Below are 23,727 nucleotides of genomic sequence, written 5' to 3' on the forward strand. Positions count from 1 at the left end.
TAGAAAATAGGTACAGGAGTAGGCCATTCGGCCCTTCAAGCCTGCACCGCCATTCAATATGATCATGGCTGATCATCCAGCTCAGTAACCTGTACCTGCCTTCTCTCCATACCCCCTGATCCCTTTAGCCACAAGGACCCCATCTAACTCCCTCTTAAATATAGCCAATGAACTGGCCTCAACTACCCTCTGTGGCAGAGAATTCCACAGATTCACCGCTCTCTGTGTGAAAAAAAACTTTCTCATCTCGGTCCTAAAAGACTTCCCCCTTATCCTTAAACTGTGACCCCTTGTTCTGGACTTCCCCAACATCGGGAACAATCTTCCTGCATCTAGCCTGTCCAACCCCTTAAGACCCTTTAAGTTTCATGGTTGATGCCAGTGCAGAGGCTTTGATAGCTGGTGACAGTAAAAAAAATATTTATCGTCGCTGGAAGTAAGGGTTCGTAGATTCTGTGTGTGGGTGGGTGGAAACAAAGAATGCAACGCTTCAGTTCTTACTCCACATCTGTGAATCTAATTAACGTCTTTTGAACTGATCCGGAGAGACCGGGCAGAGGCCGTGCCACGCGGCAGGTGTTGGTCTTGAGAAGATGTATGATCTATTGAGCTAAGTATGACAGTGAGAAGAGTAAATTACTTGCCAGGTCACATATTTCTGTATTCAAGTACTTTGATTTCCTTGCTCATTTTCTGCACCTTATTTATTGCTCAGAATAGAATCACATTGAAGTTGAATTGTCAGCATCTGCCAGAGATTACCTTCTGTATTTACTGCACAACATTAGCAAATCAATTTTACCAGGCAGCTGTGTGAGATGCCTGCAATTTTGGAAAGGAAAATTAAATTATCAGAACATGGGACCCAGGTAGCAGCTAGATGCATCATTTCATTGACTTATTTTGTTCATAAGATCACGTGATAGGAGCGAAATTAGGCCATTCGGCCCATCAAGTCTACTCCGCCATTCAATCATGGCTGGTCTATCTCTCCCTCCTCACCCCATTCCCCTGCCTTCTCCCCGTAACTTCTGACTCCTGTACTAATCAAGAATCTATCTATCTCTGCCATAAATATATCCACTGAATTGGCCTCCACAGCTTTCTGTGGCACCGAATTCCACAGATACACCACCCTCTGACTAAATAAATTCCTCCTCATCTCCTTCCACAAAGAACGTCCTTTAATAGAGGCTATGACCTCTAATCCCAAGATGTGCCAATTGGTAGCCTGTGGTTCCAAAGGGAACGGTCAGCTATTCATGCCCTGGAATGTCTCATATGTACGGTATCTGAGGAGCGCTGGAAGACAGATGCTGGCTATATTGTGCTGGAGATACCTGCAAGCCCAGCAGGAGAGTGATAATGCACAAGTAGACATAGAAAACAAGGGACTACAGAACCTGGAACCTCGCGTAGAACACTACTTGTGGGCAGTACAGTGGTGCAGCTGTAGAGTTGCTGCCTTTTGGGATCAGAGAGCCGGGTTCGATCCTGACTACGGGTACTGTCTGTCTGGAGTTTGTATGTTCTCCCTGCGACCGTGTGGGGTTTCTCCCACATTCCAAAGATGTGCGGGTTTGTAAGTTAATTGGTTTATGTAAATTGTCCTTAGTGTGTAGGATAGAACTACAGTAGTGTACAGGTGATCGTTGGTTCGTGCCGACGCTGTAGAAGTTGGTGGAAATGCCAAACTTCCTAAGCCTTCGAAGGAAGTAGAGATGTCGGTGTGCTTTCTTGGCCATAGTTTCCATGTGGGGAGAGGGAGATACAGAGGTAAGGAAATGTAAGGTGTGAAGATGAGAGTAAGGGGATGGAGATCTAGGAAAATGTAGAATAGATCATTGTTAGCTAGGAGAAGGTAACAACAAAGCAATGAGGGAGAGGTTGTTGTCTTGGCACCAAGTTACGAGGTTCAAAATCTCCTTCCGACTGGGACCCTCCATCGGACTTCTTCAGGATGAGTACAGTTACCTGCTCTCAGGTTCTTTTTCCTCCCCTCTGGAGAAATTCAGCAGGTAGGATTCTCATCTCTTCCCTCTCTCCCACTCCCCCCTCCACCACCAATATCTGAAAGAAGGGCTCGGATCCAGAACAAAAGCAGAAATACCCGCAGTTGCGGGAAATATGAAATAAAAACAGAAAAGGTCAACACACCTGACAGGCCAAACAGCATCAGTGGAAAGAGAAGAGAATGAATACTTCAGGTCTGAGACCCCTCATCAGATGCTGCCTGACCTACTGAGGGTTTCTAGCATGGCCATTCGGTCCATCAAGTCTACTCCGCCATTCAATCATGGCTGAAGTGCGTTCACCTTTTGATGGGTTTTTAAATCCCAAGGAGATACGTTTCATCTACTGATTCAAGCAAACATTCAAGATACTGTAAACGTGGTTCTAATGAAGATATCCCCTCAGGGCCTAAATTGGGGATCTATTGGAGAAGATGATGAAGAACATTACCTGAACGCTGCCCGGATTGGATGATATTAACCACAAGGAGAAGTTGGACAAACTTGGGCTGTTTTCTCCGGAGCATCGGAGAGTTCAGTAGAGGCCTGAAGGAAGTATCTAAAATTATGAGAGGCATAGAAAGAAAGGGTAGACAATCAACCAATTTCCCAAGTTGGGATTGTCAAGTTGGGATTGGCACAGCTTTAAGGGCAGAAGGGGAAAGTGTGGTGTGTGGCGCATGTTTTTTTTACATAGATTGGTGGGCGCTTGGAACACGCTGCCAGGGATGATGGCGGAGGTCGATAAGCTGGTGGCATTTAAGAGGTGTTTAGATAGGCACATGGACATGCAGCTTATGGAGGGATTTGGTCACAGTTTGGATTAGTTTATCTTGGCATTATATTTGGCACAGACACTGTGGGCCAAAGGGTCTGTTCCTGTGCTATACTGTCCATTGGAATAGATTTTGGCCCTGCAATGTTCTCCTTCTGGAACTGCTTTTCAATTGTACATTTGTATTGTCTGTGCAGAATGTGTACGCATTAATAACTGTTGCATTCAAAACATCATTTAATTTGTACATTGTTTTGAGACACAGTCAAGATAAAGTGCTTTGCAAACAAATGTTATTTTAAGTTTACTTTGATGGGGCATTTGTTAAGAGCCACATTAGGTTATCGATCCACTATATTGCTGCACGGGAAAATGGTCCCATTTCCTTGGCTGATGTGTGTTAACAATTATGATTACAAATAGGAGGGAGAGAAAAAATTTCTAAAAAATCATTTACATATTGGAACATGCTATGAATACTTCTTCTATTGGAAATTTCAGTGTGGAAACCCTCAAGAAATCTTTCACCAAGCAGTTCCTAAGTAATGAAATGATTTAGTTCCTTCAATTCATTGGAGAGGATACAAAGAAGATTTAAAGGCAATGCAAGGTTGTCATTTTTTGCGATGGCTAGGACAGGTTTTGAAGGATATTGATCAAATGCTGGCAGGTTGGACTAGTTTAGCTGGGACATGTTTGGTCGGTGTGAGCAAGCTGGGCCGAATGGCCTGATTCCACACTGTATTACTCTATGACTTTACGACTCTAAAAGGATAATCATGCAGGGATACTTTTCTCTTGAAAAGAAAAAAATAATGCAGAAGATGATGTTATCGAGACATTTGACATAATGAAAGGACTTGATAATTTTCCAAGTTTCGTTCTCTGCCACATCCATCACATAGCATAGAAACGTAGAAAATAGGTGCAGGAGTAGGCCATTCGGCCCTTCGAGCCACCACCACCATTCAATATGATCATGGCTGATCATCCAAAATGAGTACCCCGTTCCTGCTTTTTCCCCACATCCCTTGATTTCATTAGCCCTCAGAGCTAAATCTAACTCTAACTCGCTCTTGAAAGTATGTGTGTGCTATATACTGAAATTTTATCAAGAAGTCAAAAAACCATGAATACTTAATACACAGGATGTAAAGACCATCACATTGAGTCAAGATCCTCCAAATGTATAACATCCTGGGAGATGAATATGCCTGCTTATGCTCTGCTGGGCTGATTGTCCCATCAACCCCAATGCACACATCAATGGCATTTGCACAAAATCCCCTTGTGAATTGAGTGCCTTAATCTTGCAGATGTACTGGTAGTTGTTGTCGTGAAAAGCACAGATACATTAGATGGGAGGTTGGATAAGTAAAACATGAGACTAGAAGAGAAAATTACCTTGTTAAATTTTGTTGTGTCACAGTGGCGCAGCAGGCAGAACCGCTGCCTCAAAGCACCAGGTTCAATCCTGACGTCTCTTCCGTCTGTGTGGAGTTTGCATGTTCTCCTTGTGTCTGCATAGGGTTCTTCCTAGTGCTCCAGATTGCCCACACAACCCAATGATGTGAGGGTCTGTAGGTTAATTGGCCTCTGGAGAATTGGTCCCAAATGTGTTGGGAGGGATGAGAATGTGAGATAATATTGGATTAGTGTGAGTGGGTGATAGATGGTCGCCGTGGATACGTTCGACCGAAGGGCCTGTTTCCTTGCAGTATCTTCCAGTCAATTCAATCACAAAAATAAATGTAAAGAGAAAAGACAGGTGGAACCTTGAGGCTTGAATACTAATATAAACTGACTTGGCTGAAGAACAGCCTCTGTCCAGTATTTCCTGTGCATTTTTATTTTCTACATTCAGCTGAACCATGAAAAGTTTGCTTTCCTGGTTAGCATTCACTTAAAATAATTGTTTCTGTGAATATTTTGAGAGAATGATTTGTTCTTTAAAATGATACACAGGAGGCAAAGCGAATAGTATTAATGTTTAGTCACTCATTTTTCTAAATGTTAGACCTTGCAGAGTTAGGAAGATTGGTTCTGTTTTTCGAAAGGAGGGAAATACGTGCAGGGATTTATTTTAGAAAATTCTTAGGTCAGCAACATATGTTTCTTGTTGAGTATTTTGTAATGATTTCCAAAGTTTTGTTGGTCAAGCTCGGGCAGCACTAGTTTAGTTTAGTTTAGTTAAGTTTGGTTTAGTTTAGTTTAGTTAAATTATTTTTGTGTTACAGAGGCCCTTCGGCCCATTGAGTCAGTGCCGACCAGCAATCCATGTACACTATCCTACACACTAGGTACAATTTACAATCTTCACAATCTTTACAGAAGCCAATTAACCTACAAACTTGTAAATCCACGTGGTCACACGGATAATGAACAAACTTTGTACAGACAACACCCGTAGTTAGGATTGAACCTGGGTGTCTGGCGCTGTAAGGCAGCAACTCTACCGCTGTGCCATCGTGCCGCCCCCTATTAATCTGTCTGTTTGGGGATATGGGTCAAAGGCAAGTATGTAAAGCTAGATAGGAGGAAAAAAAACTGCAGAGGCTGGTTTCAATCGAAGGTAGACACAAAATGCTGGAGTAACTCAGCGGGTCAGGCAGCATCTCGGGAGAGAAGGTATGGGTGTCGTTTCGGGTTGAGACCCTTCTTCAGGCTGAAGAAGGGTCTCGACCCGAAACGTCACCCATTCCTTCTCTCCCGAGATGCTGCCTGACCCGCTGAGTTAGTCCAGCATTTTGTGTCTACCCAAAGCTAGATAGGAAGTTACATAGGACCTCTTCAGATGATGGCACAGGCTGAATTGGCTAAATTAACTCCTGCATCTAGCTGAGTTATCCAACAGTGACTGGATTAATCCTGGCACCTTTGGCCTCTCTAGTTCAATTAAGCACTAGTGCGTGTTTTCTGTGGAACTCTTCATGTTGCAAGCACTCCACTAACCCCCAGCTGATGGCGAACCAGTGTAATTTCTGTGGGATGGGGATCTGAGGGAGGGGTAGTCTGCTGCAGTTTGCCGTGGTGTGCTACTCCTCTGCTGGCTGGCCAAGATTCTTTCGGAAGGATTGAAAATTAATAAGTTCCCAAGTGGTTCCAGCCATTGTTCCTCAAAAGGTTTCTGGCCCATTAAAACTTCAGAGACCTCACTGTAGTCTCAGTCATTCAGAGTGCTGCAGATGATGAAGAATTCCATGCCGTAAATAATTTTCTGGGGCAAATGATGAAAGATAGGTTGAACGGCTTATTTGTTTTATTTGCATTGCGTCAGGCAACATATGTTTTTTTTATCCCCATTCTATTTGATGGAAAATCCTAAAAGTAGCTGAGGAAAACGAGAGAGAGAGAAAGGGAGGGAGGGAGGGGGGAGGGGGGGGAGAGGGGGGAGAGGGGGAGAGGGGGAGAGGGGGGAGAGGGGGAGAGGGGGAGAGGGGGAGAGGGGGAGGGGGGAGGGGGGAGGGGGGAGGGGGGAGGAGGGAGGGGGGAGGGGGGAGGGGGGAGGGGGGGAGGGGGAGAGGGGGAGAGGGGAGGGAGAGAGGGAGAGAGGGAGAGAGGGAGAGAGGGAGAGAGGGAGAGAGGGAGAGAGGGAGAGAGGGAGAGAGGGAGAGAGGGAGAGAGGGAGAGAGGGAGAGAGGGAGAGAGGGAGAGAGGGAGAGGGAGAGAGGGAGAGAGGGAGAGAGGGAGAGAGGGAGAGAGGGAGAGAGGGAGAGAGGGACTTCACAAGCTAAGTAACCCACTCAAAAAAACTTCATTACGTTCTTTGTTAGCTAATCTCTTAGGGAATGGAATAATTTCTGACACATCGAGAACAGTGTGACTTATGAGATCCCAGGAAGCCCTGGTGAATACATTAACCGCATATGTTAGTCATTGTTTTCATTTGCTTCACAGAGCTGTATTGCATATTATGTTATAATAGAATCTGCTGAAGCCCATTCTGCTTATCAGTCTAAAACAGATTGGCTTCCAGGTAGAAGATTTGTATCTCGAACAGTTGACACATTGGTAGATGGTTGAATCTTGTGTTTGTCTCCTTGTAGTCATACGAAGGTTAAAATTGCTTTGTGGAGCGGACGTTCTGAGAACCCTTCATGTTGCTAATCTGCGGAATAATCTTCGCATTGAAGAAGTTTGGTCTGGTTAGTACCAGCTCGCAAGGATGTAGATTTTTTACAGGGAGTTCACTATGAATCTGATAACCTCTTTAAATATTAGCACCACATGCGCATAGTGTGGGAGTGGGTGCTGAATGATAGAAATACCATCCACACACCCCATGCTTTGCATAGAGGAAGGAGTGTGAAATATCTGCTTCCAGAAAATGTCATTGACTGCATGGAACGGCACAATATTTATTCTACGGAAAACAAGTCAAATATTAATTATTCCTACAGCTACTAAAATCCTAGAGCAACATGATAGCAAACGCTAAATAATTAAATAATGATCATGAAATAGTTTAATTTGTGGGGTCAACAAATACATTGTAATTCATAATAAAAAGCAGCTGCTTAAAGTGTCATGAAGGTGTTAAAGAACTATGTTGCACTTTAACTCTGTTTTTACCTGGAAAATCAATTAAAATCCGTTGGGTCCAATTAGTGGGTATTTTCTAAGTACAGCTTGCAGACTGCTGAAGAGAAAGTGTAGTAAAGGAGCAAATGTTCATACAACCAGTCCTATGCCCGTCTGAATTTTAGACTTCAACAAGCTCAGCATCAGGAAACTACATACAGTTACTTGCAATGAGGATTCGACCATGAGGTTCAGAGATATGTTATCCTTTGTCAGTTGCACTACTAAATTTCCCGTCTGTACGCAACAATAATCACTCTGCAAATAAAGATACAGAGTGCTGGAGTAACTCAGCGGGTCAGGCAGCGTCTCTGGAGAACATGGATAGGTGATGTTATGGGTCAGATCCTTCTTCAGACTGAAGAGTGTGAAACTAACTATCCATGTTCTCAAGAGGTGCTATCTGACCCGCTGCGTTACTCCAGCATTTAGTGTTTTTTTGTTGGAAACCAGCATCTGCAGTTCCTTGTTTCGGATAGGTACTCTGCGGTCATGGATAACTTCCAAATGCAGAAGGATTTATGGTTACTGGTGAACCATCCATGCCTGCTTTTGATCTCAGGAAAGATCCCTTTAAACTTTGCATGGAGAAGTTGCCTCCATTTGTTGAGATAAATATGTATTGCAGTGAATGAAGATCACTAGCTAATAGATGTAGAAAACATAAGCAAATATATAGATCAAGGCATATAAATATGTTAATATAAACATTTAAATATGTTTTTAACAATGACAAGATCAATCAACGTCCCCAGTTCTTCTGATTAGCTGCCACTATGAATCTGTATGCCTATTAATTGAAACAAGATACAGCTCTCTAAATGCATTATTGTGTGAGATGCAAAATGTTATCATGAAAATATTAAAATTGTAAATGTTAGATTATGTGTGTTATTTAGCATTATGGATAGATGGAGTTACTGTACCTAGAGTAATAGAGTGATACAGCATGGAAACAGGCCCTTTGGCCCAACTTGCCCACACCGGCCAACATGTTGCAGCTACACTAGTCTCACCAGCCTGCATTTGGCCCATATCCCTCCAAACCTATCTTATCCATGTACCTGTCTAACTGTTTCTTAAACGTTGCGATAGTCCCTGCCTCAACTACCTCTTCTGGCAGCTTGTTCCATACAGATTTTAGATTTAGATTTAGAGATACAGCGCGGAAACAGGCCCTTCGGCCCACCGAGTCCGCACCGCCCAGCGATCACCGCATATTAACACTATCCTACACACACTAGGGACAATTTTTACATTTACCCAGCCAATTAACCTACATACCTGTACGTCTTTGGTGTGTGGGAGGAAACCGAAGATCTCGGAGAAAACCCACGCAGGTCACGGGGAGAACGTAAAAACTCCGTACAGACGGCGCCCGTAGTCAGGACCGTAGTCATACACCCACCACCCTTTATGTGAAAAAGTTACCCCTCAATTTCCTATTAAATCTTTTTCCCCTCACCTTAAACCTATGTCCTCTGGTCCTTGATTCCCTTCCTCTGAACAAGATTCCCCAATATTGGGCAAGTACAGATAGTTGATGATCAATTTGAAAGGCATGGCAAGCTCAAGGAGTTTCCAATTGTTCCAATTTTGAAGGATCTGAACCCAAAACGTCACCTGTCCAAACCCCCCAGATGCTGCCTGACTTGCAGAGCTTTTCCAGCACTTTTGTGTTTTTAGCTCAGGTTTGCGGCATCTGCAGTTCATTGTATCATATCATATCATATACATACAGCCAGAAACAGGCCTTTTCGGCCCTCCAAGTCCGTGCCGGCCCAGTGATCCCCGCACATTAACACTATCCTACACCCACTAGGGACAATTTTTACATTTACCCAGCCAATTAACCTACATACCTGTACGTCTTTGGAGTGTGGGAGGAAACCGAAGATGTCGGAGAAAACCCACGCAGGTCACGGGGAGAACGTACAAACTCCTTACAGTGCAGCACCCGTAGTCAGGATCGAACCTGAGTCTCCGGCGCTGCATTCGCTGTAAAGCAGCAACTCTACCGCTGCGCCACCTTGTCTCCAATGGTTGTGTAGCTCTGTCTACGGTGAGCTTCTGTGTAGGCAACCATGCATAAAGAATCACGGATCATTTACAAAGGTGATATCATAAATCAGACTTTAGTCATTAAGCAAGGAACATGAACAATATTTTCTGTCTGACAGGCAATATCAAGAGATATATTAGAGGATTTAAAATGAGGAAGGATTTTCATAAGGCAAAACCTGTTTCTGTAATTTTGCCATAATTTGCATACTTTACTAGAAAAACAATCATAAACTAAAGTATGCAAATTGGGCAGCACTTTTATAATTTGCTAATTTACAATCTGGGCTCAATTTCAAGTTTGTTACATTTGACTGAGAACTGAGTAAATAGGATAAAGTGTTCAAATCCCCTTTGTTCACACAGAGCATTACCATCAGAAATTAGCATGTAAATTAAACAAAATATTTGAAAGTTTGGTGGTAGAGTCTGCCATCCTCATCGGAAATATCTGAGTCTGGCTCTCCTCTTGTCTCGGTCTTGTGGCACTGCACCTTTAGGATTTTGTGGACCATCTAAAATTCTTAGTTAAATAACACTGTAAACCTTGGACTTTTAAGGGGAGTGGGGGCGGGCCATCTACGCATGAACTCAGCCAGCTCTGACCTGTTGAGGACCATCATAAGCAGTTGTACAAAAGAGGCAATTGATTCCAACTGAAGGGGATTTGCAGCATTCTCCAAATAATCGGATCAAATGGTACACGTTGTTAAATAGGCCAATAAAGGTCAGTGGACAACAGCTGCAGCAGGATTTTAAACTCTGTGAAAACAGGCCCTGCAAAGTGAAGTCCAACTCAGCTTTGTCCCTGTCGCTGAAGACTTAGAAATGCCAATTGATTACAGCGGATACTGGAAAATGATGATCAATGAGAACTTTGAAGAGTACTTGAAAGCACTAGGTAAAACCTGTAGAACTATGGGCCAGAAATTTGTAGTTTTGTACTCAGTAGTCAAAACCTACCCTTTAAGAATCTATAATAATGTTGATGTGAATCATTGCTATTTTTCAAAATATTAGGTGTGTACTTTTAAAGAAAGGCCAACTTAAGTAGGTTTACTTTTTAAAAGGATTTTTTTGATGATATTTAGTAAAAAGCTTTATTAAAGAACTGAAAAAAAGTATTTCTTTGTTGCACCATGTTTTAAACCTTGCCAAAGTAATGGGAGCACAATGTTAAAACAAATCTTCAATCAAGGATGACCACTATCAAACCATTGCAGAAGATTAAGTTTGTAGTTTAAGGCATGAACTTGGATCTTAACATTAGTCTGAGCTCCGACTGTCATTGTTAAACTGCTGGTGAGATACGGTGTAAAATTATTGGGTACAATTGCATGGTCTAAGTCTGAGGAAGGGTCTCGACCCAAAACATCTCCAGAGATGCTGTCTGACCCATTGAGTTACTCCAGCTTTTTGTGCATATCTTGAGTTTAAACCAGCATCTGCAGTTCCTTCCTCCACATAAAATATGGCAGATATGTATGTGACAGTAATCTTGTAACTTTGTTGAGAATTAATTAATGTTTTGGTTTTCACCTTGTACTATGAATAACGTGCGGAGCTGAAACTCTTTGTTTCATCTTGATTTGGGTCAAAGTAAATGTTGTTTTATTTTCTGTTTTTTTTTACTACAGATATAAATATTGCTTTGCGGAAAATTGCAGTCCTGTTGAAAGCGGACAAAGACATTACTCATAAGGGCGACCACATGATCATTAAAACCATCAGCAGCCTCCGTAATTACATTATGGAATTCGATATTGGCAAAGAGTTTCCTGAGGACTTATCTGGAATAGACGATCGCAAGTGTATGGTAAGCATTGTCATCAAATCTAAGAGGATTGAGTGAAGCTTTGCCTATAATTATCGTGAATGAACCTTAGAAAGGTTGGCAGGATTAAGCCCTGGACAATTAGTAGCATGGAGACAATGGTGTCTTGTTCGAATCTCTGGAGGTGAAGGGAAAACTAAAATATCTTGAACAAACATGTCAGAGGTTGTTTGGGCCATTGGGTCTATGAAGTTGCCCAGAGGAGTAATCCCATTAATGTGATTCTGTCTCCTCTCTGCCCGTACCCCTTCCACGTGCTCACTCACAACTGCCCATCAATTCCCCTTTGATTCTTTTTATCATTGACCGACACTGAGTGATTATTGTTTGCAGCAAAATAGCCTAACCGCACTAGTGAAGGATGGGGGAGGAAACCAGATCAGCTGAGGGAAACCCCCACTGTGAAGCAGTGAATGTGCAAGCTCTGTACCAACAGAATTGCAGATTAAAATCAAAGCCAAGTCCCTAGAGCTGGGAGAGAGTGGCACCAACTATTGTATGAGTGAGCTGATCCCCCCCCCCCTCCTCCCCCCTCCTCCCCCCTCCTCCCCCCCTCCTCCCCCCGCCCCCCCCCCCCTCTCCTCCCCCCGCCCCCCCCCCCCCCCCATCTCAGCCATTCACTCCTCACCCATATATATAATTACATGAAGGGAGTTTGTAAGGACATCAAATAAGGAAAAATAAGAAATATGTGAGGGGAAGTTATGAGGGAAGATTAAGTATGTGTGCAACTTATAAGTATGTAACAGGATGAATTGCAAACATATATTCAACTGAAAGTAGTAGGCATTGTGGCCTTTATCCAGGCACAGCTAAAAAGTTAGTCAGTTTTAAAATGTGCAAAAAGGCACGAAAATGACAGAGAAACGGTTAGTAATTTAATGCTTAAATACCTTTTCCTTCAATGGTACAAAAAATATATGATGTGAGTTATATGATGTGAGTGATGTGAAATATATACAGTGGTGATTGTATGGGTAGAATTGAGAAATAGAAAAGAATATAAGAGAGTTGTAGCAGGAAACTTTCACAAAAGTGGCAGAATGTGTAAAAGTAAATGTTAGAGGAGGATATCACAAGCCCTAGAGTGGTTATAGTTTGAGACTGTAACCTTCATGTCACTTGGTTTGTGGTGAGTGACTTAAGTCTGAGATGTGCCACAAGTTCAGCATTGTTTACTGTAAATAATGTAGACAGACACAAAAAGCTGGAGTATCTCAGCGGGTCAGACAGCATCTGTGGAGAAAAAGTAAATCATGCATTGTCTTTCCGCTGACTGGATAGAACACAAGTGAAGCTTTTCACTGTATCTCGGTACACATGACAATAAACTAAACTGAACTAAAATCAGATAGTCACAGGCAACATTAGATTTAACAGTAAAAACATGAGCCAAATACTATTAACAGGCTAATGAAGCAAAAGCATTCATCAAAGGGCAAAATAATCAGATTCCATATTGCATTTTGAAGGGAAAATGGCATAAGAGCAGCTAATATGAGTTTTAGTCAGAGATGACTCACCGTAAGCTTGGAACAATTGTAGATGAGTAATTTGACAGAAGATCAGTGGGAGTTATTGAAAGAATTTATGTAGTAGAGAACCAAATTACATTACAGAGGAGCAGAACCTTGACTTGCATGGAAACACTCATAGATGTTAACTTAAAACAAAAATTAAAAGCATATAAGTTGCAATTAACATGACAATCATATCATATCATATCATATCATATCATATATATACAGCGCGGAAACAGGCCTTTTCGGCCCACCAAGTCCGCGCTGCCCAGCGATCCCCGTACATTAACACTATCCTACACCCACTAGGGACAATTTTTACATTTACTCAGCCAATTAACCTACATACCTGTACGTCTTTGGAGTGTGGGAGGAAACCGAAGATCTCGGAGACAATATTATAATAAAAATAAGCAAGCAGGCAACATGTTGAGTAACTTTGCATTATTTTTTTAGTGGGCAGCACAGTGGCACAACGGTAAAGTTGCTGCCTGACAGCACCAGAGATCTAGGTTCGATCCTGACTTTGGGTGCTGCCTGTACAGAGTCTGCATGTGCACTCTGTGACCACGTGGGTTTTCCCCAGGTACTTCGGTTTCCTCCCACCCTCCAAAAACACAGGTTTGAAAGATAATTGGTTTAGGTAAAATTGTGAAATTGTCCTGTGTGTTTAGGCTAGTGCTAGTGTACTATTGATATACATATTGATCGCTGGGCGAATGTAGACTTGGCGGGCCGAAGGGCCTGTTTCCACACTGTATCTCTAAAGTCCACCGGGTGGCACCAGCAATGGCTGCCTCGCCAACAGTCTGTACGTCCTTTCCTTCTTTGTGTCTGTGTTGTATGTGTTAAATGTATGTTTTCTGGTGTTCTTTAGCTTGTTTTGTGTGCGGGGGCGGAGGGAGGGAAGGGGTTGGGGGAAACTTTTTCTCATCTCTTACCTCGACGGAGGTGCGATTTTTTCCGTATCGTATCTCCGTCCACACTGCGGTCTAACATTGTGGAGTTGGCGGCCTTTGCTGGAGATCGGTTGGGAGCTCCACCACGGGGGCCTGCGGACTTACCATCACAGAGTTCGCAATCCCTGTCGGGGGTCGTCCTGTGGTCTCTGGTTAGAGACCGACATCAGGGACTTCAAGCCGCAGGAGTTTCGACTGCAGCGACACAGGAGTTTCGATCGCCCCGATGCGGGTGTTTCGATTGCCCTGACGTGGGAGTTTTGATCGCCCCGACGATCTTCGACCGCTGGCTGTGGGAACTTCGATCACCCTGACTGCGGATGGTTCGACTGCCCCGACCGTGGGAGAATAAAGAGGAAGGTGATTGGACCTTATTGCCTTCCATCACAGTGAGGAATGTGGGGAATCCGCTGTGGAGGGTGTTTATGTTACCTTTTATGTAGTTGTGTGTCTTGTTGCTTTTTTTGTAGTATGGCTGTATGGTAATTCAAATTTCACTGTACCTTTAATTGGTACATGTGACAATAAACTGACCTTGAAACCTTGACCCTGAAAGTCTAAAGTCTGTAGAAAAGGATATCATATTTGAGTTCGCAACAAAACTGATATTGAATCTGGAATAAGAGATGGGGACTCACAATAATATAACCCAATAATAGTAACAAAGAAAATAAAACATCTAGTGGAAGACATTCCATCGGGTCCAGATAGTTTTCTTTCCAAGATTTTAAAGGCAGCAGATTTGAACATTGCAGATGTCATTTCCAAATCATTAAATGTTGTCTCAATTCAGTAACCAGGCCCTTGGTTTTGGGAAATTGCACATGTCTCTCTCCTATTTAAGAAAGATGAGAGAAGGTAACAAAGGAACTATGAATCTTTGGCTTAACATCTGCTGTTGGGATAATAAGAACCGACAATTAAGGACAAATCCCATCTGATCAGAGGGAAACAGCATGGATTTGTGACGGGTAAATCGTGCTTAGACAGAATTATTGTACAAAAGTAGCCAAGATCGGAAGAAGGTATGTTTATGGGTGTTATTTTTATAGACTTCTAGAGGGAATTTGATGTCAATAAGATTCGTTTGCTAGCCTTATTATAAAATTGATTAAATTCTTTTTTTCAATCATCAATCTGCACACAATACCCTATTAATACAAAAATGAAAACAGGTGTTTAGAAATTTTTGCAAAGTAATTAAAAAGAAATAACTGAAATATCGCATTTACATAAGTGTTCAGACCCTTTGCTCATTACTTTGTCGAGGCACCTTTGGCAGCGATTACAGCCTCAAGTCTTCTTGGGTATGACGCTACAAGCTTGGCACACCTGTATTTGGGTAATTTCTCCCATTCTTCTCTACAGATCCTCTCAAGCTCTGTCAGGTTGGATGGGGAGCGTCGATGTACAGCTATTTTCATGTCCCTCCAGAGATGTTCGATCGGGTTCAAGCCCGGTCTCTGGCTGGGCCACTCAAGGACATTCACAGTCTTGTCATGAAGCCACTCCTGCGTTGTCTTGGCTGTGTAGATTGATGATTAAAAAAAGAATTTCATCCATTTTATAATAAGGCTGTAACGTAGCAAAATGTGGAAAAAGTGAAGGGGTCTGAAGGGGTCATTGTCCTGTTGGAAGATGAACCTCTGCCCCAGTCTGAGGTCCAGAACGCTCTGGAGCAGGTTTTCATCAAGGATCTCTCAGTACTTTGCTCCGTTCATCTTTTCCTCCATCCTGACTAGTCTCCCAGTTCCTGCCGCTGAAAAACATCCGCACAGCATGATGCTGCCACCACCATGCTTCACCGTAGGTATCATATCATATCATATATCTACAGCCGGAAACAGGCCTTTTCGGCCCTCCAAGTCCGTGCCGCCCAGTGATCCCCGTACATTAACACTATCCTACACCCACTAGGGACAATTTTTACATTTACCCAGCCAATTAACCTACATACCTGTACGTCTTTGGAGTGTGGGAGGAAACCGAAGATCTCGGAGAAAACCCACGCAGGTCACGGGGAGAACGTACAAACTCCTTACAGTGCAGCACCCGTAGTCAGGATCGAACCTGTGTCTCCGGCGCTGCATTCGCTGTAAAGCAGCAACTCTACCGCTGCGCTACCGTGCCGCCAGGTATGGTATTGGCCAGGTGATGAGCGGTGCCACTTGGCATTCAGTCCAAAGAGTTCAATCTTGGTTTCATCAGACCAGAGAACCTTGTGTCATGATCTGAGAGTCCTTTAGGTGCCTTTTGGCAAACTCCAAGTAGGCTTTCATATGCCTTTTACTGAGGAGTAGCTTCCGTCTGGCCACTCTACCATAAAGGCCTGATTGGTGGAGTGCTGGAGATATAGTTGTTCTTCTGGAAGGTTCTCCCATCGTCACAGAGGAACTCTGGAGCTCTGTTGGAGTGATCATCAGGTTCTTGGTCACTTCCCTGACCAAGGCCTTTCTCCCCCGATTGCTCAGTTTGGCCAGGAGGCCAACTCTTTGAAGAGTCCTGGCGGTTCCAATGTTCTTCCATTTAAGAATGACGGAGGCCACTGTGCTCTTCGGGACCTGCAATGCTGCAGAAATTGTTTTATACCCTTCCCCAGATTTCTCGACACAATCCTGTCCCGGAGGTCTACGGACAATTCCTTCATCTTCATGGCTTGGTGTTTGCTCTGACATGCACTGTCAACTGTGGGACTTTAGATAGACAGGTGTGCACCTTTCCAAGTCATGTCCAATCAATTTAATTTACCACTGGTGGACTCCAATCAAGTTGTAGATACATCTCAAGGATAATCAATTGAAACAGGATGAACATAAGCTCAATTTTGAGTGTCATAGCAAAGGATCTGAAGACTTCGTGAATGTGATATTTCAGTTATTTCTTTTCAATTACTTTGCAAAAATTTCTAAACACCTGTTTTCACTTTTTTATTATGGGGTATTGTGTGTAGATTGATAATTTTTTTAAAAAGAATTTAATCCATTTTAAATTAAGGCTGTAACGAGCAAAATGAGGAAAAAGTGAAGGGGTCTGAATACTTTCTGAATGCACTGTATCACTCTTTTGGATAGTGTTCCTTCCCACTCTATTTGTTTCCAGAGGTCAGTCAGCAACAAGCCCTCAGGTTCTGTGAGTTCGTACAGTAGTAGACATATTCCACAGTGGCAGGCAGTGCCTGGATGAAATCCTCCAAAGAACCATAGTCCATAACTGAAGAATATCCCTTTGCTGCTCCTGCTTTAATTATCTATTCCTATATTATTCTGCATTGTGTCTTAGCAGAATATCCATTTAGTTTTTTTCATTTTGAACTCTTTTGATATGTGAATTTGCATGAAAAAAGTATACTGAATATCTCCCTCCATCCCTTCTGAACTTCTTAAGCAATCAAAAAGGACGAAAGTGTGAGCCGAGCTCAAATATCAAAGGACGATAGAAATATTAAGCACGGAACATTTCTAAGATATTCAGTATCTGGAAGGTGTCTGTGAAGAGAGAAACAGAGTTAACATTTCAGGTTGGTGACCCGAGGTTGGATCATCTGACGGAGACATGTGCAGTCATTAGGGCGTGAAGAGATTACTTTTGTTCATCAAATCCCTCTTTTGAACCTCATGTAAAATGAGCATCTTATATTTTGCTCACAGATAAGTTAAATGCATCTTCTTATCTTACAACCCAGCAGTATGGGTATTGATTTCTCTAATTTCAAGTAACTCCTGCAATTCTTTTCCTCTCCCCTCTCCCCCTGCCCCCTCCTCCACCCTAGTCGTCTTACTAGTTCCACTGCTCTCATCACTGTATCCCTGTCGTTAGCACACTTTCCCCAGCCAACAATGGCCAACCCTTCCTGAGGCCATCTGTTGCCGGCCCTGTTTTGTTCTGGCCTTCTCCACCTTTCAGTCCAAAGAAGGGTTCCAACCGAAAACATCACCTATTCCTTTTCTCCAGAGATGCTGCCTGACCCGCTGAGTTACTCCAGCATTTTGCATCTATCTTCGGTATAAACCAGCATCTGCAGTTCCTTCCTACACCCTCTTTTGAAACTATTTGATAGGTTGCCTCTTACATCTTGAAGCTAGTCCTGAATTCTAAGATCATATGGTTAGGAACAAACCCTTTATATCCATGTGATCACTTGCAACCGCAGGCAAATGTGTGAAAACCAGATTTAAATGATGCATTATTGTCATTTGTTTTCAATACAAACTTCAAAATGATCATTATTACTTTAAGTACCTTTTTGAAAATAAGTGTTTGTTGGAACGTAGATGTGAATGTAGAATGTTGATAACAGCACAGTGACAATGTGGTAGTGTTGCTGCCTTATAGCGCCAGAAACCTGGGTTCAATCCTGACAATGGGTGTTGTTTGTCTGGAGTTTCTACATTCTCCCCGTGACCTGTGTGCGTTTTCCACGGGCGCTCTGGTTTCCACCCACACTCCAAGGTTTACAGGTCAGTGGCTTTGGTAAAATTGTATATTGGCCCTAGTGTGTGTAGGATAGTGTTAGTGTGCAGGGATCGCTGGTCGGCACAAACTCGGTGGGCCGAAGGGCCCTGTTTCCATGCTGTATTTCTAAGCACTAACCTAAAAAAATTTCAGCAAATAATTAAAATAAATATTGAAAATATTTACAAACAACTACTTGCAACAGAGGGAGTATTAAAATACTTTTTTTTTTTTTAATGTGTACATATGCTATAGCTATCTTAACATTGTTGAAAATGTTGCTTGATTACCAGCTGAATTAAACTATTGGGTATTTTGCAGCTGATTATGAGAGAGTGGTTCATGATTTTGTAATTAGTGCTATTAATGCATGCAGAATCTGTTACAGGTGTTCTTGGAATAAATTAGTACGCAGAAAAATGACTCTATTATGACCAGCCATTAAATCATCTCAACGTGAAGCAAACCTTGAGTTTTATTGTTATTCCATGTGTTTGATTTTTGGTTCTGTCTTAGACTACGGTGAGTTGGGATGGGGACAGACTTGTGTGTGTACAAAACGGAGAGAAACAACGTCGCGGTTGGACACACTGGATTGAGGGTGATGAGCTACACCTGGTAGGCAATTTAATGATATTTGTAGACTGTATTTTCAAAATGATTATTACAAGATTATAATTTTACAATTATAAATTGAGCACACATTATATATGAAATGACCTCATTAATATAAGCAGCTGTGGAGTACTGGAGTCATACAGCATGGAAAAACATGCCCTTCGGCCCATGCCAACCAAGATGCACCTTCTAAGCTAGTCCCATTTGCCCGAAATTGGCCCATATCCCTCTAAACGTTTACCTCTCCGAATCCATGTACCTCTCCGAATGTCTTTTAAATATGGTTATTGTACCTGCCACAACTACTGCCTCTGGCAGCTCGTTCCATACACCCACCACCATCAGTGTGAAAAAGCTACCCCTCAGATTCCAATTAAATATTCCCCTCTCACATTAATCCAATGCTCTCTCGTTCTTGATTCCCCAACCTTGGGAAAAAGACTTTGTGCATTCACCCGATTAATTCCCCTCCTGGTTTTTTACATCTCTATGAGATCACCCTTCAGCCTCCTGTACTCCAAGGACTAAAGTCCTAGCCTGCCCAACCCTCCCTATACATTAGGCTCTCAACTCCTGGTAACATCCTTGTAAATCTTCCCTGCACTTTTCCCAGCTCTGTGGCATCTATCATGAAGCAAGGTGACCAAACAGAACACAATACTCCAAGTGTGGCCTTGCCAACTGTAACTTGACGTCCCAACTTCTACGCACAATACCCTGACTGATGAAGGCCAGTGTGACAAAAGCCTTCTTCATCACACTATTTACTTGTGACGCCACTTTCAGGGAACCCTCTACTTGAACTCCTAGATCTTTAGTCAGAGGGTGGTGAATCTGTGGAATTCTTTGCCACAAAAAGGCTGTGGAGGCCAAGTCAATGGATATTTTTAAGGCAGAGATAGATAGATTCTTGTTCAGTACAGGTGTCAGAGATTACGGGAAGAAGGCAGGAGAATGGGGTTAGGAGGGAGTGACAGATCAGCCATGGTTGAATGGTGGAGTAGACTTGATTGGCCGAATGGCCCAATACTACTCCTGTTCCTTATGAATTATAACCTTATTACACTCTCAGTCTGATGAAGGGTCTCGACCAGAAACTTCACCTATTCCTTTTCTCCAGAGATGCTGTGTGACCCGCTGAGTTACTCCAGCCTTTTGTGTCTGTCTTAAATATAAATTATAGGTCCTCAATTTGGAGCTGATGAATCATCCCATCTGGCAATAATTCAGATGATGGAATAAGGTGCTAAGTTTGCTAAAGATGCAGGGAGCGACAACATTGAAAACAGATATATTAAATGAATGGGCAAAACTGGCGAAAATGTTTTCTTTACTTGATGGATTGTTGAGTCCACTCACTTAAAACTGATCGATCAGATTATTCTTTCGCCAGTGGAAAACTGATGGGCCGAAAAGCCTAATTCTACTCCTATCACTTATGATCTTATAATCCCTCTACTCTACAAAATACCAAACTCTACCATTCACTCTGAAGTCTTGCCTTGGTTTGACTTCCCAAAACGGAACACCTTGCACTTAGCGAAGTCAGGGGGGATATGGGGAGAGGGCAGGAACAGGGTACTGATTGTGGATGATCAGCCATGATCACATTGAATGGCGGTCGGTGCTGGCTCGAAGGGCCAAATGGCCTACTCCTGCACCTATTATCTATAGTCTATCTGAATTAAATGCCATTTGCCATTCTGCGGCCTAGTAGTAAAATATTTTGAAGTGAAAATATTCTCATTGTTCTTTTGCAGTTAATAATTGCAAATATTTTCTGGCAGTTACGATGTGCTTTTAGTTTCCAGAAATGGAAGTTTTAGTAATTTCCTTACTTGGAATGTATGTAGTGCAGACGAAAATATACATTGAATACAACCACTGATGACTTAACCTATTAAATGATTCAAGGAAACACAATGAAACTGATTAACAGAATATTTTGTAATCAACCCAGTTAATGGGTGATCACCCAAAGCAGTAATTGCTGGTTTGCCATTAACTTCTGTTCAAACTAACGTTATCAGTTCTGGACAAGTCATTACTCTCTTTCCATTTGCATGGAATGGTGATGTATGAATCTGATAAGGTTTTATTTTGGAGTCAAATCTCATACCGCCTCTTTTGCTTCACGACCTTTTCCAACAGAACCTAATTTCTGCTGTGTAGGCACAAACTGCAGATGCTGGTTTACACCGAAAATAGACACAAAATGCAGGAGGAACTCAGCGGGACAGGCAGCATCTCTGGATAGAATGAATGAGTGGGTGACATTTCGGGTCGAGACCCTTCCTCAGACTGAGAGTCAGGTCGACCCGAAAAGTCATTCCTTCTATCTAGAGATGCTGCCTGTCCCGCTGAGTTACTTCAGCAGTTTAGGTCTAATTTCTGCTGTGCCAGGCTATTGCAATATTAGACTGAAATCTAGCTTCCTGCAAAATTGAGTAGGAAGCTAAAAGAAAATAATCCATGTTTGGTTAAAGGTAAATCAGTTCTCAAAGTAGTGTGCTCTTTATTCTCATGGATTGCTTTTTTTTTAACATTTAGAGATGAAAAATTATTGCATGAATTAATCTGCATTCCCTAACCCTAAAATGGTGGCTAAACAAAGACAGGAATTTAGGATGCAATAGATAATAGACAATAGGTGCAGGAGTAGGCCATTCGGCCCTTCGAGCCAGCACCGCCATTCAATGTGATCATGGCTGATCATTCACAATCAGTACCCCGTTCCTGCCTTCTCCCCATACTCCCTGATTCCGCTATCATTAAGAGCTCTATTTAGCTCTCTCTTGAAAGTATCCAGAGAATTGGCCTCCACTGCCTTCTGAGGCAGGGAGAATTCCACAGATTTACAACTCTCTGACTGAAAAAGTTTTTCCTCATTTCTGTTCTAAATTGCCTACCCCTTATTTTTAAACTGTGGCCCCTGGTTCTGGACTCCCCCAACACTGGGAACATGTTTTCTGCCTCTAATGTGTCCAATCCCTTAACAATCTTATATGTTTCAATAAGATCCCCTCTCATCCTTCTAAATTCCAGTTTATACAAGCCTAGTTGCTCCAATCTTTCAACATACGACAGTCCCGCCATTCCGGGAATTAACCTAGCGAACCTACACTGCACACCATCAATAGCAAGAATGTCCTTCCTCAAATCTGGAGGCATACCTCTAATCCAATTTTATAAATCATAATAGCAGTTCACGATGTAGCAAATATGCATTTTTATCTTCATATATTGTAAATCCAAGGGAAAGATCTTAGGCCTGACAATAGTCAAACAAATTACACGTTTGTACATTCGCAATGATCACCTGTACACCAGTTCTATGTCATTCCAGTTTTGCACCCTACACATGAGCAACAATTCACAGAAGCTAATTGACCTACAAACCTGCATGGCTTTGGAATGTGGGAGGAAAACAGAACACCCGGAGGAAACCCACACCTAGAAACATAGAAAACATAGAAAATAGGCGCAGGAGGAGGCCATTCAGCCCTTCGAGTCATCACCGCCATTCATTGTGATCATGGCTGATCATCCACAATCAGTAACCCGTGCCTGCCTTCTTCCCATACCCCTTGATTCCGCTAGCCCCAAGATCTCTATCTAACTCTCTCACGCCATCACAGGGAGAATGTAAAAACTCCGAACAGACAGCACCCTTTGTCAGGATCGAACCTGGGTCTCTGGTGCTGTAAGGCAGCAATTCTACTGCTGCACCATTGTGCCACCTTTTGACACTGTGCTATAGCTAAGAATGAGTGGGGAAAAGTCTAGGAGCAAGTGCACTGCCTCTAAGTGTTAATTCCTTGACCCCATCCATGGGAAATGAGGCTTTACTCTATATTATATTATTAAGCGGAGAGCTGGGAAAAATGCAATGACCCACTTGAACTGATAATTAATTGCAGATCTTATTGCAATTCTATTCCATTTTTATCTTATTCTAAGTGAAGTGTGTGACATTGTGCAATCTCAATTCATGCAGTTTCTACTTTGTGTACTCCTTATGGAAATCTGCAGCCAACAACGGACTTCCACGCAAACAATCCTGAATTCTCCTTCTTCAGACATCAAGCAATGAATTTGTTCTCACGGGCAATTATCAAACAGCACAAAATAATATAATTGAAAATAATTTGTAATAGTCTAAATCGAAAGAAATTCTAAATATGCTTTATATCAGGTCATTCGTCAGCTTTATCTTCTCTCCTGCTCTTTCTCTCTCTCTCTCTCTCTCTCTCTCTCTGCAGGAACTGCGGGTTGAAGATGTCAAAAGTAAGCAAGTCTTTAAGAAGGTGGAGTGAAGAACAGAGGCAAAGCGAAAGAAGAGATGTTGACTAAAGCCAGAGAGGCTCAACAACCTCTAAATATTGAAGAATATTGACAATATCAGTGGAAAGAATAATGTCACCGTTTCAAATGCTACAAAAAAATAAGACATTTGAGATTAAATCGCTTAAAAAATTTAAGGTGGTAGTGACTTGGCCCATTGTATTTCTCTCTGATTGTTGGCTTATTATCTTACATAACATAGTTCTAATTATGTCTCTATATCATTATTGGCACATCAACCAGCATTCAGTTCAATGTGTTTCAAATTTGTAGCTCTTTCTCTGTGCTGTGTGGTTTATTTTTTAAGTCCCCCTTTACCTTGTTCTCCATTTCTGTGTCGCTTTTCTGCCTTTCCCTTTCCGTATTTCTTCCTTGGTCTCAATGGGATTTTCCTCACTCCTCCCCAGTAAATGTGAACCAGGAAATAATTTACTAGAACTGCCTTATTGGGAAACGTGACCTTTACTCCCGAGTGCCAATGTGGTGCACTTTATCCTCTGAGTTGCACTCCCCCCTGCTCCTCTAAGTTGAACCTTGCATGATAATAAACCCATTATAATTAAATATATGG

At 42.4% G+C, this 23,727-nt stretch overlaps 1 protein-coding gene across 3 annotated transcripts; it reads left to right on the forward strand.

The window, feature by feature from the left end:
• Window positions 1-10,170: 10,170 nt before the first annotated feature.
• On the forward strand, window positions 10,171-23,727 carry rbp1.1 (retinol binding protein 1, cellular, tandem duplicate 1). 3 transcript variants are annotated; one of them, XM_078410028.1, is made up of 4 exons: window positions 10,171-10,330; window positions 11,067-11,245; window positions 18,711-18,812; window positions 23,075-23,727. In XM_078410028.1, the coding sequence occupies exons 1-4, from the start codon at window positions 10,258-10,260 to the stop codon at window positions 23,126-23,128; spliced, it is 408 nt and encodes a 135-aa protein (XP_078266154.1). In that variant the 5' UTR covers window positions 10,171-10,257; the 3' UTR covers window positions 23,129-23,727. The 3 variants fall into 3 exon arrangements, with proteins under 3 accessions (XP_078266154.1, XP_078266152.1, XP_078266153.1); XM_078410026.1 differs by having other exon boundaries at window positions 23,091-23,727; XM_078410027.1 differs by lacking the exon at window positions 23,075-23,727 and having other exon boundaries at window positions 18,711-18,872.

This window comes from Rhinoraja longicauda, chromosome 13 (assembly GCF_053455715.1).
Source record: "Rhinoraja longicauda isolate Sanriku21f chromosome 13, sRhiLon1.1, whole genome shotgun sequence".
Lineage (NCBI taxonomy): Eukaryota > Metazoa > Chordata > Chondrichthyes > Rajiformes > Arhynchobatidae > Rhinoraja > Rhinoraja longicauda.

Coding starts and splice junctions, on each gene's coding strand:
- rbp1.1 (XM_078410026.1), top strand. CDS start 10,258: ATGCCAATTGATTACAGCGGATACTGGAAAATGATGATCAATGAGAAC. Junction 11,246..18,710: donor TAGACGATCGCAAGTGTATG/GTAAGCATTGTC, acceptor GTTCTGTCTTAG/ACTACGGTGAGTTGGGATGG. Junction 18,813..23,090: donor AGGGTGATGAGCTACACCTG/GTAGGCAATTTA, acceptor TGCGGGTTGAAG/ATGTCAAAAGTAAGCAAGTC.